General features: G+C 36.2%; 1 protein-coding gene across 5 annotated transcripts in view; it reads right to left on the minus strand.

Moving 5' to 3' along the window:
• The window catches only part of LAMA2 (laminin subunit alpha 2), a 637,158-nt gene that overhangs the window by 183,286 nt on the left and 440,752 nt on the right, over nt 1–13,120 (minus strand). For all 5 annotated transcript variants that reach the window (XM_045066381.1, XM_045066380.1, XM_045066378.1 and 2 more), the window contains 3 exons: nt 12,276–12,400; nt 5,685–5,771; nt 2,968–3,161 (listed from right to left, as the gene is read on the minus strand). In XM_045066381.1, the coding sequence (XP_044922316.1) occupies nt 2,968–3,161; nt 5,685–5,771; nt 12,276–12,400 (406 nt within the window). The remainder of the gene's footprint in view (nt 1–2,967; nt 3,162–5,684; nt 5,772–12,275; nt 12,401–13,120) is intronic.

The following is a 13,120-nucleotide window of genomic DNA, read 5'->3' on the forward strand; positions in this document are numbered from 1 at the left end:
GACAAGGATGTCCATGCTCACCACTTTTATTCAGCATCCTATGGGAAATCCTAGCCATGGCAATCAGACACCAAGAAAACAAAAGGTAGTAATTGGTAAGAAGGAACTAAAACTGTCACTATTTGCAGATGGCATGATGCTATATACATAGAAAACCCTAAAGACTCCACCAAAAAACTTCTACAGCTGATAAATAAACTTAGTAATGTTGCAGGGTACAAAATTAATATATAGAAATATGTTGCATTTCTATGCACTAATAATGGAGTAGAAGAAAGAGAAATTAAGAAGACTACCTCATTCACAACTGCACCAAAAATAATAAAATACTTGGAATTAAACTTAAGGAGGTAAAAGGCCTGTACTCTAAAATCTATAAAACATTGATGAAAGAAATTTAAGGTGACACAAAGAAACATCCCATGCCTATGGATGGGAAGAATTAATACTGTTAAAATGTCTGTACTACCCAAAACAATCTATGGATTGGATGCAATCCTTATCAAAATACCAATAGCATTTTTCACAGAAATAGAACAAATGATACTAACATTTTCATGGAACCACAAAAGACTCCAAATAGCCCAAGCAATCTTGAGAAGGAAGAACAGAATAAAGAGTCTCAAAGAAAACCCCAGGCTTATATGGTGAATTAATCAACAACAAAGGAGGCAAGACTATACAGTGGGGAAAAGACAGTATCTTCAACAAATGATATTGGTAAAACTGAACAGCTACATGGAAGAGAATAAAACTAGACCATTTTCTTAGACCATATAAAAAGCAACCAAAAAATGGATTAAAGACCTACATGTGAGACCTCAAATCATAAAAATCCTTGAAGAAAACACAGGCAGTACTTCTTTGACATTGGCCTTAGGAATATTTTATTAGCTATGTCTTCTCAGGCAAGGGAAATAAAAGCAAAAATAAACTTTTGGGATTACACCAGAATAAAAAGCTTTTGTACAGCAAAGGAAACCACCAACAAAACTAAGAGAGCCTACTGAATGGGAGAAGATATTTGCAAGTGATATACCTGATAAGGAGTTAATACCCAAAATATACAAAAAACTTCTACAACTCAACATAAAAATTCCCAAATAATTTTATTAAAAATGGACAGAGGACCTGTATAGACATTTTCCCAATGAAGACCTGCAGATGGCCAACAGACACATGAAAAGATGTGCAACATAACTGGTCATTAGGGAAATGCAAATCAAAACCATGATGCAAGATCTATCCACTTTCACCTATTAGAATGGATAGAATTGAAAAGACAAGAAATAAGTGTTGGCAAGGATGTGGAGAAAAAGGAATTGTTCATTGTTCGTAAGAATGTAAATTGGTGTAACTGCTGTGGAAACAGTATGGAATTTCCTCAAAAAATTAGAAGTAGAGATACCATACAATCCAGCAATTCCACTACTAGGTATTTAACCAAAGAAAATATAAATACTAATTCAAAAAGGTAAATGCACCTTCATGTTTATTGCATTATTTACAATGGCCAAGTTATGGAAGCAACTCAGATGTCCATTTTAGATGAATGTGTAAAGAAGGTGTGGTATATATATACAGCGGAATACTACTCAGCCATAAAGAAGAATTAAATCTTGCCATGTGCAACAACATGGATGGACTTGGAAAGTATTGCGTGATATGTGTCAGACAAATGATGATATGACTTTACTTGTAAGTGGAACCTAAAAAACAAAACAAAAAAATGAAAAACTAGACACTTAAATACAGAGAATAAGCTAATAATTGCCAGAAAGGAGGTGGTGGGGGTTGTGTGAAATGTGAAATAGGTTAAGAGGTAAAATTTCTAGTTATAAAATAAATAAGTCATGGGTATAAAAAGTATAGCATTGGGAATATAGTCATTTGGTGACAGATGGTGACTCCACTTATGGTGACCATTGAGAAATTGCAAGAATTGTTGAATCACTATGTTGTACACCTGAAACTAATATAACTTTGTATGTTGATTATACTTCAAACCCATCCATTCACACATCCATGCTGGTCAGCCTTAGCTTTTGAGGTTACTCTTATAAAATTGGAACACAAACAAAAATTCTAATTAAAATGCTATTAAGATTAACACACACATAAGATGTGAAAACTAGAAATATTGGCATGCATAAATACACTAAAGTAGGTAAGTATTAAAATCAAAGCTACTCAAATATTTTATATTTCTATTTTTTTAAAAAGAATTAAGACCACTAATATAAATTCCCTCAAGACAAAAAGAATGTAACAGTCCCTCCTAAATTTATAAATAACCTAATTTTAGATTAGAATTTATATTATCTAATTATATTTAACTACTGATAGTCAATGTACTTTCTATATGGCCTATGGGATTACTAAAGCCAGCAGCAGCAGTTTCAAAGAAAAAAAAAGCACACTGTTTTCTGTTTATTGCACCTGTGAGTAAAAATACTTGAGTTCACTGTCACTGCTTTCAGGATCTGCAGTTCAAAAGAAAGTTATGAAGCAGTATGCCCGTGGATTTCCCTACAAGCTAGGAAAGAAAAGTCAGTTGTAATTCAAGGCCTAAAGTGCCTGTCCAGTGGATTACAAATTCAGGAGGATTCTGAAAAATTGAATGAACCCAGGTCTTTAATCTGTCACAGAGCCTATGCCAACCCTGCGTAAAACTGCAAACTCTGAGCTGGAGAAAATAAAATAAAATATGCCTCTAGAAGCTTGGTCGTAGGTCTTCTGTGCACTGACTAAAGCATGCTGAGGATTTTCTCAGCTCTTCTGGACTCCACGGGACAGAGACAAAAACAGCAGGCAAACAGCATAAGGTAGATAGATAGTGTCAGGAAGAATGACGAGTAGCATTAGCTATTGCAGAAAAAGAAAAAATAAGAGTCAGTAGTTCTTATTGGAATCGAGACCGAAGTGGAAAAGGGCCCCCAGAATGAATGGCGAAGTTAGCGTACGTACACACACACTCCATGCCCTCGCGTGCATGCCAATGCTTGCAGCAGTCACACTTCGGCCCTGTGGCTCCGGGGCGGCATGTGCAGAGCCCTGTGATGGGGTCACAGGGGACAGGCAGCGAGCCGTGGGGGTCACACTCACATTCTTGGCAGGAACCTCCAGGGCTGCTGGGGCTACCAGTATAGCCAGGGGCACATCTGAATTTAAACAGTGAAAAAGCAGGAGATTAATAATATGTCACGTCTCTCAATTGTTGTGTTTGTGTTGTGTTGGATGGAACCAAAGTGATACCGAGAGTCAACAGATCAGGAGCCAGTACACTTTTCCTGTAAAGAATTAGCCAGTACTGATTTTATACTTTTCCAGATCAAGATGCAAAATCAAAACCATTCGGTAAGGAATAAATACATTTCTAAGCATTTTTTTTTTTTTTTTTTTGCTGATGGAAATCAAGATGGAATTCAAATTATTAATAATAATAACAAGAACAACAATATTTGAGTACAAATTACTTTGTAATAGTAATGTATTAATGTAAAATCAATCTACTAACAAGAAGGAAGTTCTTATTAAAGTGTCAAGTTTAGTGCTTCCTATCATCACACTGATTGTAAATGTTTGCCTGTAACAACCATTGTTAGCTTATAGTGCCATACAGAATCAGGCAATGGGCCAAATTCTGTGGGTCACTCTGCCTTCCACTACTCTAGATCATAAACATTGCTTTGAAGTCTTCTTTTTTAAAAATTATAAATAAATAAAATTATATATTAACATCTGGGCTTTCCTAGACTCATACATTTTAAAGATCAAAATGACCAAATAATTCAACCCACTAATTTTGAACAAAAAGAAGCTAAGTGGCAATAAAGTATTAGATTTTCTATTTAACTTTACTGGTCTTTCTATCATATCATCCTCAAGATGGAGATTCCATCTTGAAGTGGGTTAATGTTATGGAAATAAATTATGTAACATTAATTTGAGATATTAGAAAGAAAATCCAACTGGATGAACCCAATATGAAATCAATTCATTGACTCTTCCACTCATTCATACATCCATTCACCTAAGTATATATCACTGTGGGTTATGTTACTGGAAACCTGGTAATAACAAGATTCTAGCAGGACCATATGCTCTGGGTTGCCTAGAATGGTCCCAAATTACCTGTTGTCCTAGTTTAATTATTAAAACACTTCCTATCTCTCCTTAGAATATCCCGGTTTGGACAATAAATTACATATACAGTCAGCTAACTATAATCAACACCCACAGTTTTTGTTCCAGAGACAAGCATGGGAGGAAGTTGAGAGACAGTAGGAGGCTGAAGCCCAAAATTACAAACATTAGGCAGATAATCCCGAACTATCTTCAGTGGAAATTTGCACAAATAATTGTGAAAATTAATATATCTTGTGCTGGTAAGAAAAGGCAATGCAGGGGTGCCTGGGTGGCTCAGTGGGTTAAGCCTCTGCCTTCGGCTCAGGCATGATCCCAGGATCCTGGGATCGAGTCCCGCATCAGGCTTTCTGTTCTGCAGGGAGTCTGCTTCCTCCTCTCTCTCTCTGCCTGCCTTTCTGCCTACTTGTGATCTCTCTCTGTCAAATAAATAAATAAATTCTTAAAAAAAAAAAGGAATAAAAGAAAAGGCAATGCCAAAAAAAAAAGTTATCCGTAACTAAGCTTTTACACATTTGTGGTTTTAGTTATTTTATTTTCAATGTAAGGTTATAAATGCTCGACCATTTAAATAAGTCTACTTAAATTATTTCTTAACATTTGCAGGTGAAAGAATTCTATTCTAAGCAGACTGAGATTGATTAAATGCTCAAAGAGTTAATTACAAAAGTAACAAAGATAAAACATGGGGAGGGGTTTCCTACATTACAGGGACACTCAAAACATGTAAGCAATTTTAGACCTGAGCTGATGAGCTTAGGCAGGTCATAAGGTGATTCAAATGATTTAAGAAGCTCTCAGAAGTGGAACAAATTCATTTGGAAAGTTACAATAAAAATTTAACCAAGACCTTTGGTTTAATTAGCTGAATAAAAGCAATTTTTCAGGAAAATATAATTTGATCATTTATATGTTGGAGATGATGAAAGTAAAGCTGTAACAACATTTGAGAACTGCAAAAATAATTCAAGACATTCATATTTGATAATATATGCCCTGTTCATCTATAAGCTATATGAACTGTCAACTCCTATTGATTAAACATTAATGGATATGAAAAAAATACATTTTCTATAATCACTTTGGCTTAAGACAGTAACTGTCATTTCACTGTACCCTTCCAGTCTTTTCTACATACCCGTATTCATAGATTGGGGAACAGAGATATTTACATGCTTACATAGATAAATGTAGTATACTACTGAACATTTTTTTTTCATAAATTACTTCAGATAACAGCCTTGGTGTCCAGGGATGCTTTTAGTCATCATCCTTCTGGTATTTACAAGGGCGTGAAATGAATATTAGCCTAACCATGAATACCAAAGCACATTTTTATATATATACATACATGTGTATATATATACGGTGGAAATAAATGACTATCTTCGGAGAAAGTTTCTACAGATATAAAAATAAAAAATAAGTGTGGAAAGTATATGAACTACTGGAGAAAATGAAAATAAATTATGAAAATAATGACTACATTTCTACTGTGATCCTTTATTAGATGATCTCTCGGTTTCATGACTGCATACCGTTCACAGTACTGGCCTTCGTATCCCCGGGGGCAAGCGGTGCAACGGTAATCATCGAGGCCTTGCATGACACAAGAAGGGCTAAAACTGAGTTGGAAAGAAAAAAAAAAAACCATGGTAAAAAAATCTTTTAACCTATTAATTTTATACATTTAAGTAATTTTGTCCATTATCCAGATGATTGGAACTTATTTGGGGGTAGTTATTTATTCTTACGTATACATTTCTAGTCTCGAGTATGGTATCACAACAAAATATTACCAATAATAGTTGACAAATAAATATGGTCGTTTCTTAATGAATGTGCAATGCCTCACACTATGTAAACATTTTGAAATTTTAATCATTATATGGCAACCATAAAAATATTAAACATCCGGCAAGTGTCCTGTTTTTCATGAATTGTAAGAAAAATAGGAGTAGCATTCACACACATTGTTTCATAGCAGAATAAGTATTACTATTTTTCAATTAAAAAAACTGGTCCTAGAAGCTATATAATTTATTTCTGAAAACTCAGCCCAAATTGCCACTAGCCCTTCAACGCATGAACTGTGAATAAATATTTCACATAAAGTAAGAGTGCTTTTTCTAATTTACATATGGATTTAAAATTAAATTTATTTTAAACACAAAGGAATGTGATTTTGTGTGAGGAATGATGGGAAAGCTCTCTACATGAAAATGAATAAGATTTTCTGACAATTTTATGATCTTTTCTACTAAGTAGGTCTTATATAACTTGCCCTGTTATCACTCTGGCACTGATAGACCACAGCCAGCCAGGCTTTGCCAGGTTTTCTGATCATCTTTCTCTACAAAAGAAACAATTAGCAAGACTTGAAAACTAACCTGTACTAACATGTAATTTTAGGTTGTTACAAACTTCTTTCAAATGTAAGTACAGAATTCCCACTAGATAAAACTGTATGATGCATCAGAAACTTGGAAGGAAGAAAAAGAATATATTCGTTGCAAGACGGTAGCACTGCAACACTGCGAACACTCTTTTTCTTTGTGTTGGTCTGCTAAAGAAGTTGATGTTGAAAAAGATATGTTGTGTATAGACTAGGACCACAACTCCTATCAGTCAGGGGCCATGATGACCCTATTTTAACTGTCTTCTAGTGCATGGAATCAATAGTACATGAATGAGTAATAAACTCTAACCTTTGTGAGGTACGTGAACAAATTGATCTACTACTCACAAACTCATTATCCAACAAATTTATTTTTTGCCTTTGCAAAATAGATCCACAAATATATAATTGACACATTCTGGCAAGCTTTTAGCTCTCTCAGTTAAAGCTTGATGCTGAGAGAATCTGTACACACACATACATACGTGCGCATACACACACTCATATATCACATTTTGAACTCACATATATATATGTATATATATATAGGCACTTGGAAACAAGTTTTAGACATTTCAAGTGAAACTCTAGAGAGCCAACCTAATTAAATTATAATCCTTTATAGTAATATATCTGTCTCAATTAGTATGCAAGAATGTTATAATTCTCCTTGAAGAGTAGATATAAACTTTTCTGAATTACGATATTATGGTATATTGAATCCTTTCCTTAAATCACATGTAAGGACTTATGAAGGAGGGAGTAGGGATCACAAGTTACTTTAAGTTAGAGTTGATTGTTTCGGCTCACAACTCCCTCATCTACTCTCCATTCCCATATTATCTGCAGGGCCACTCGGAAATCCTGTGCTTTTCTGTTGGCGGCCATCTTAGACATTTCCTTATGTCTGCTAACTCCAAATTTGCCTCAAGAGAATTTCTGAGATTTAGAGTCCACTAGTTTGTGTTGTTCCTGTGGATACTATAGAGAAGAAATGGCTTCCTGGAGTCCACCTTCTTCTTGTCTTTATCCCAGTTCACTGGTTGTTCTTTTTCAGTCTCCTTTGCTGAATATACATCATGCCCTTGACCTCTTTATGTGCCCTACACTTCAGTCTTCAGATTTCTCCTAACCTGTCCTGCCCTCTCTCCCCTCAATGATCTCATTCAGGCTTAAAACTTTTGCATCTACCCTAACAGATCTAAAACTGAGTTTCCCCCCTCTAAAACAATCCCACTGACCTTTCCATAATTTTCCCTGTCTCAACCATGATCATTCTGTACTTCCATTTGTTTGGCCGTAAGCCACAGCTGTCTCCTTTCCCTCACATTCCCCGTCCACTCTACCTGAAACTGCTGCTCCTGTTGCCATTGCTAACATCACTGCATATCCCTGTTCCCAGGCACCCCTTGCTATTGGAAGACTGTTAGCAGTTAGGACATTTCATTAGCCACTGGAGAGTCCCTGAAACATATCTTGGTCATGCTTCTCCATATCTTGGTCATTCTTGGTCATATCTTGGTCATTCCTTCTGCACCAGCTGCCCTGGATCCATGTTGTCTGCCAAGCATGGGCCAGTCTCCAGGACAGTGTACTCACATGCTTTTTCCTCTGGTGGACTACTCTTTGTCCAGGCAGTCATGTGGCTCTCCCCATTACTCCCTTCATCTCTGCATAAGCATTTGTTTACAAAGCTCTTCATGAGGCCCCTGGCTAACAGGGCACCCCAGCCACTCTCAGTTCACTGAGGCTGCTTTATTTTCCGTGGAGGCACTTGCACTGCTTGATATTATGCACCTACTATGTTTTGCTCAACTTTATCGGAGTGTAACTGGCAAACAAAATTATAACTAAAGTGTGCATGGGATGATTTGATATACATAGATGTACAAATTAATTAATGCATCTATCACCCCTGCATACCTGCCTTTTTTGGGGGGTGAGAACACAGGTTCTATTTGCTTAGCAAGTTTCAATATAATATGTTTCAATATAATAAATATTATCAACTACCATATTATATATTAGATCTTTAGAACTCATTCATCTTGGGATGTTTGGGTGGCTCAGTGGGTTAAGCCTCTGCCTTTGGCTTAGGTCATGGTCTCAGGTCCTGGGATTGAGCCCCGCGTCAGGCTCTCTGCTCAGCAGGGAGCCTGCTTCCCCCCCTCTTGCTGCCTGCCTCTCTGCCTACTTGTGATCTCTCTTTCTCTCTGTCAAATAAATAAATAAAATCTTAAAAAAAAACAACTCATTCATCTTATAACTGAAAATTTGTATCCTTTTGCCAGCCTTTCTCAATTTCCCCCACACCCCACACCCTGGTAACCACCATCCACAGTCAGTTTCTATGAGACCATATTTAAAAAAAAATTCCCAATGTAAATGAAACCACACAGTTTCTTGTCTTTGTCTGGCAAAAGATGGCTGGCGTGTTTGGGAAAGAGCAGGGTACTCCGACGTGACATCACTGTAGAAGGGAAGAGAGGGCATTGAAGGGGAAAGGCGGTCAGACTGCAGAGGGCTTACAGTTTCTTCTACTCTGTTGGAAAGTATCTAACGTTTCCTTGAGTAGGTGGCAGAAAACCCTGAGCCACACTGCACTCTCATGGTAGTTGACAGTTTGTCATGGTAAGACATACTGAAAAACGAATGTGGGGAAGGGAGTTAGTCATCACTAACCATGACTTACTCCTTACTTTTCATTGGCTACCCAGACCCAAGTCACTGAAGAGCGTATCTCAGCTTCCTCCATAGTCCAAATTTACTTTGTATCTTGGGAAGAAGGGCCTCTCTTCTTTGCCCTGGCTTGTTTCTTTGCTTTGTATTTTAACTCTTCCCTTCTGAGCACACACAGGTGTTTGCTTTGTTAACTGATGTGCCAAGCTTTAGGTGGTCATATGAGTGGTCATGAAATCACTCTAGTAGGTTTGGAATAAAATTTCTTCTAATAATGTGGGAAAATGAAATTGAATAAAAGTTATAGGATATATACATATTTATAAACATTTATATTATATACACAGAAGTTTTGCATGTACCAACTTAGGATATTAAAAAATGATTTCTTACAATGGTTGCAGTTAAGAAAGTTTGAAAACCATTGAACTAGCCACTTAGATTTGGTATTTTGATTCTTTGGTATTTTGATTTGGTATTTTGATTCTTTTTCCATAAAAATGTACTTAAATTATACAAATCACAGAAAACAAAAATGAAAACACACCTTTCTATTAATCCTACTAACCAATCAAGGTAGCACTCTTTCTTTTTCCTTCTTGAAAACCCTGAAAGCTATAAACTGCCATCCTTGTAACATAACGTCTGTTTTCCTGGATTGACTGTCAAAACTCTTCTGTGACCCTCACAGGTCATGGCTCCCCTGTGTACTCAGACTTCTCTGAGAGCAGCTGCTTTTCTCCCTGGGGGTATCCTTAGCCATGTGGTCTCCATTCCCTTGCCTCCCTGACAGTTCCCATCCTGGCTCATCTTTCTTTTCTCGTTTCTCTAGTGTAAGGAATTCTGTCTTTCCTTCTTTCCACACAATCCCCTTGGGAGACATAACCCCGGGAAATCTTATTCAATTTTAATTCATTTATTAACATATCTCTTCCTTCATCTGCCCTTCCAATTCTATTTCCATTTTCTGCAGCTATTTGCATATTTCCATTTGGACAGATCTTTCATATCAATTTTAACCTATTTGGAACATAAATTGTCTATCCTCTGGAGCAGCTCTTTCCTGGTTTCCCTCTTTCAGTTGATCGCACTACCATTTTTGAGGTCAACCTGGCTAACAACCTTTGGCTTCAATTCCTGCCTGGCCTGAACTCCTCATGTCTAATTAGTTAGCACTCCTGGAAAGCTGCATTCAATAGTGCTCTCACACCTGTCCCCTCTTCTCCCTTCCTATTACTACCACCTACCTTTATATTCTCATTATCTTTTGCCTAAGTTTGTGCAATAGCTTATATTAATCACACTCTTTGTTTTTTTTCTTTGCCTGTTTTAATTCATTTTACACGGCTCTCTCCTAATAGTCTTCCTAAAGTGTGGCTCTGGCCACATTAACCTTTTTGTTTGTTTGTTCTAACTAAAAACTTGCAGTGTTTCCTCATTACAGAGAAAATTAAATAGCAATTTCTTAGATGGGTATTCAAGGATTTCTAAAACATGGCCTCCATTCTCCTGTTCATTTGATCTGCTCATTTTCATCTATTTGAACTCCATGCTCCAAACTCTTACTTATTAGTTCTTAAACGTGAAGAACTGTGTTTTCTATTTTCTAAGCTTTTGTTCATGTAACTTCCTGCTATCTCCACTAGTAAAAGCCTTTTAATCTACTGTTTACGATCTATTATAAATGCTACTACTTCATTCAATATGTTCCTGAATTTCAAAATTAAGTGTGGTATTTGTACCTTTGAAGTCCCTTTACATTTAGGTTGACTTCTCTTAAGACACTTTTTATTGTGAGCCTTTTCAACAGATGTTATGCTTCATTGTTATCAAAGAAATTATCAGTTAATTACTGAATCTTTCTAATCCAATGACTCACATTTTAATAACAATATAATAAATAACATTCTCTTGTTTAAATCTAGTCATCAGAGGGAGTTTAGGGAAAGGAAAATAGAAATAATGTTATTTTTCATACACCTACCACTCGGTGCTTGCATGAACAAAAAGAACATGTATTTTATCCTCATCTCTATCCCATTTGTCTAAAAATTCATATTTGACAAAAATACCTTTGATTCTCATAAGCAGAAAAAAAAAAGAGCTTTCAGAAGAAAGGGAGAATTTACATGAAAATGTTTTCAGAATGTATATAAAGCCAATGATGAAGGGGAAAATTAAAAAACTGAGTCAGCAGGGGGGAATCATCGATCTCAATTGCTTTGTGGCTCTCATATACTCAAGAAAAGGAGTCCAGGATTCTAATTCTGAACAAAGTGCCCTATATTCTTTTCAAAAGTAAATTCTTAGAGGAAAAAACTGCCCTACCAGGTAGAGACTGAAGTCTATAAATCACTTATACTTTCAAGTATAGACAGACTTTGCAACAAGGGTTTTCTTCAATAGATAAACCAGTGCAAAATGTGCAGACAGCACTGAAATAAGATATTCTGGTTTTTGTTTCCCCTTATGGCTGTGTTTCCATGGTACCAAGCTCAGACCGTCTTAACAGAATGGGACTGTGATTCTGGGAAATATGGGCTTATTTTGGAGTGTAAAAATAAGTCACCTTCCTTTAGCTATTTTTTTCAATTATTTTCTTAATAATTCTTTACATATTGTGAATTAAACACACAAAGCAAGTGGAAGGAGTCACCAAAGTCACATAATATGCACCTAAACAATCCTTCATAGTTGAGTTTGTGTCAGAACCATATGTAAATACAAGATACTTATAAAAGTGTGTAAAATTACAAACATGTGTACATATGTATCACTTATTGCATAAACATAAATTATGCCAATATTATTATTTACTTTTTAATTAATATTAATTACTTGGGACAGTAGCTATTTCCATTATTTTCTAATGGAAAAACAAACCACAGAGCATTATATGCTCACTTTGTCATGTTTTTAAATTGTTTAAAATAATGTTTATCTTAAACAGAGATTTCGTCTATATGAAAAAAAATAGTTAAATCCTAGAAGCCCGTGTGCTACACAGATGGTACTACTGATTGGGAAATTTGGTAATATTTCTTAATCTTACTTGTTGCTGGAAGAAATTAGAGGGCAAGCACATTGCTGACAGTCATTTGGCAATCCCCTGACAATTCCATAATATCCAAGAGCACATCGTTCACAGAAGTCACCAGCAGTGTGATGTTGACAATTCTGTAAAGGAAAAGAGAGAAGTTTGTTTTTATTTACTGAGAGTTAGAATGTAATTTGTCATACAGCTCTTCACCTATAAGTATGTGTTCTCCTGTGAACACACACATATCATTGAAGGAGTTCTTGATATATATATACTTTAGAGAGAGAGGGAGAGGGTGTGTGTGGGGCCACGGGGTGTTGGGAGGGGGCAGAAGGAGAGAGAGAATCTTAAGCATTCTCCATGCCCAGCACAGGCCCTGATTCAGGCCTCGATCTCACAACCCTGAGATCATGACCCTGGGATCATAACCTGAGCTGAAATCAAGAGTCAGACATTTAATCAGCGACTCTTGGTATACATATTTTTAAAGAAGTTCTTCCCTAAAAGAAAACAATACCAGGATGTCGTAGCTATACTGACAATAAGAATTTCCTTTCTTTTTTTTTTTTTTTTTCTGTATCAATCTCTGTGTAAATTTTTCTCTTACTGTAATCTGGGGAACATACTTCACACATTGTTTTAAAGATTTTACTTATTTATTTGAGACAGAATAAGAAAGAGAGAACAGGACCAAGGAGAGGGTGAGAGAGAGAAGCAGACTCCCTGCTGAGCAGGGAGCCTGATGTGGAACTTGATCCTGGGACTCCAGGATTATGACCTGAGTCACAGGCAGTCGCTTAACCAACTGAGGAACCCAGGTGTCCCTACTTCACACATTTCTATAATTTATTACATCA

This window comes from Mustela putorius, unplaced genomic scaffold, assembly GCF_011764305.1.
Source record: "Mustela putorius furo isolate JIRA1106 unplaced genomic scaffold, ASM1176430v1.1 tig00003863_pilon_pilon_pilon, whole genome shotgun sequence".
NCBI classification, from domain to species: Eukaryota; Metazoa; Chordata; class Mammalia; order Carnivora; family Mustelidae; genus Mustela; species Mustela putorius.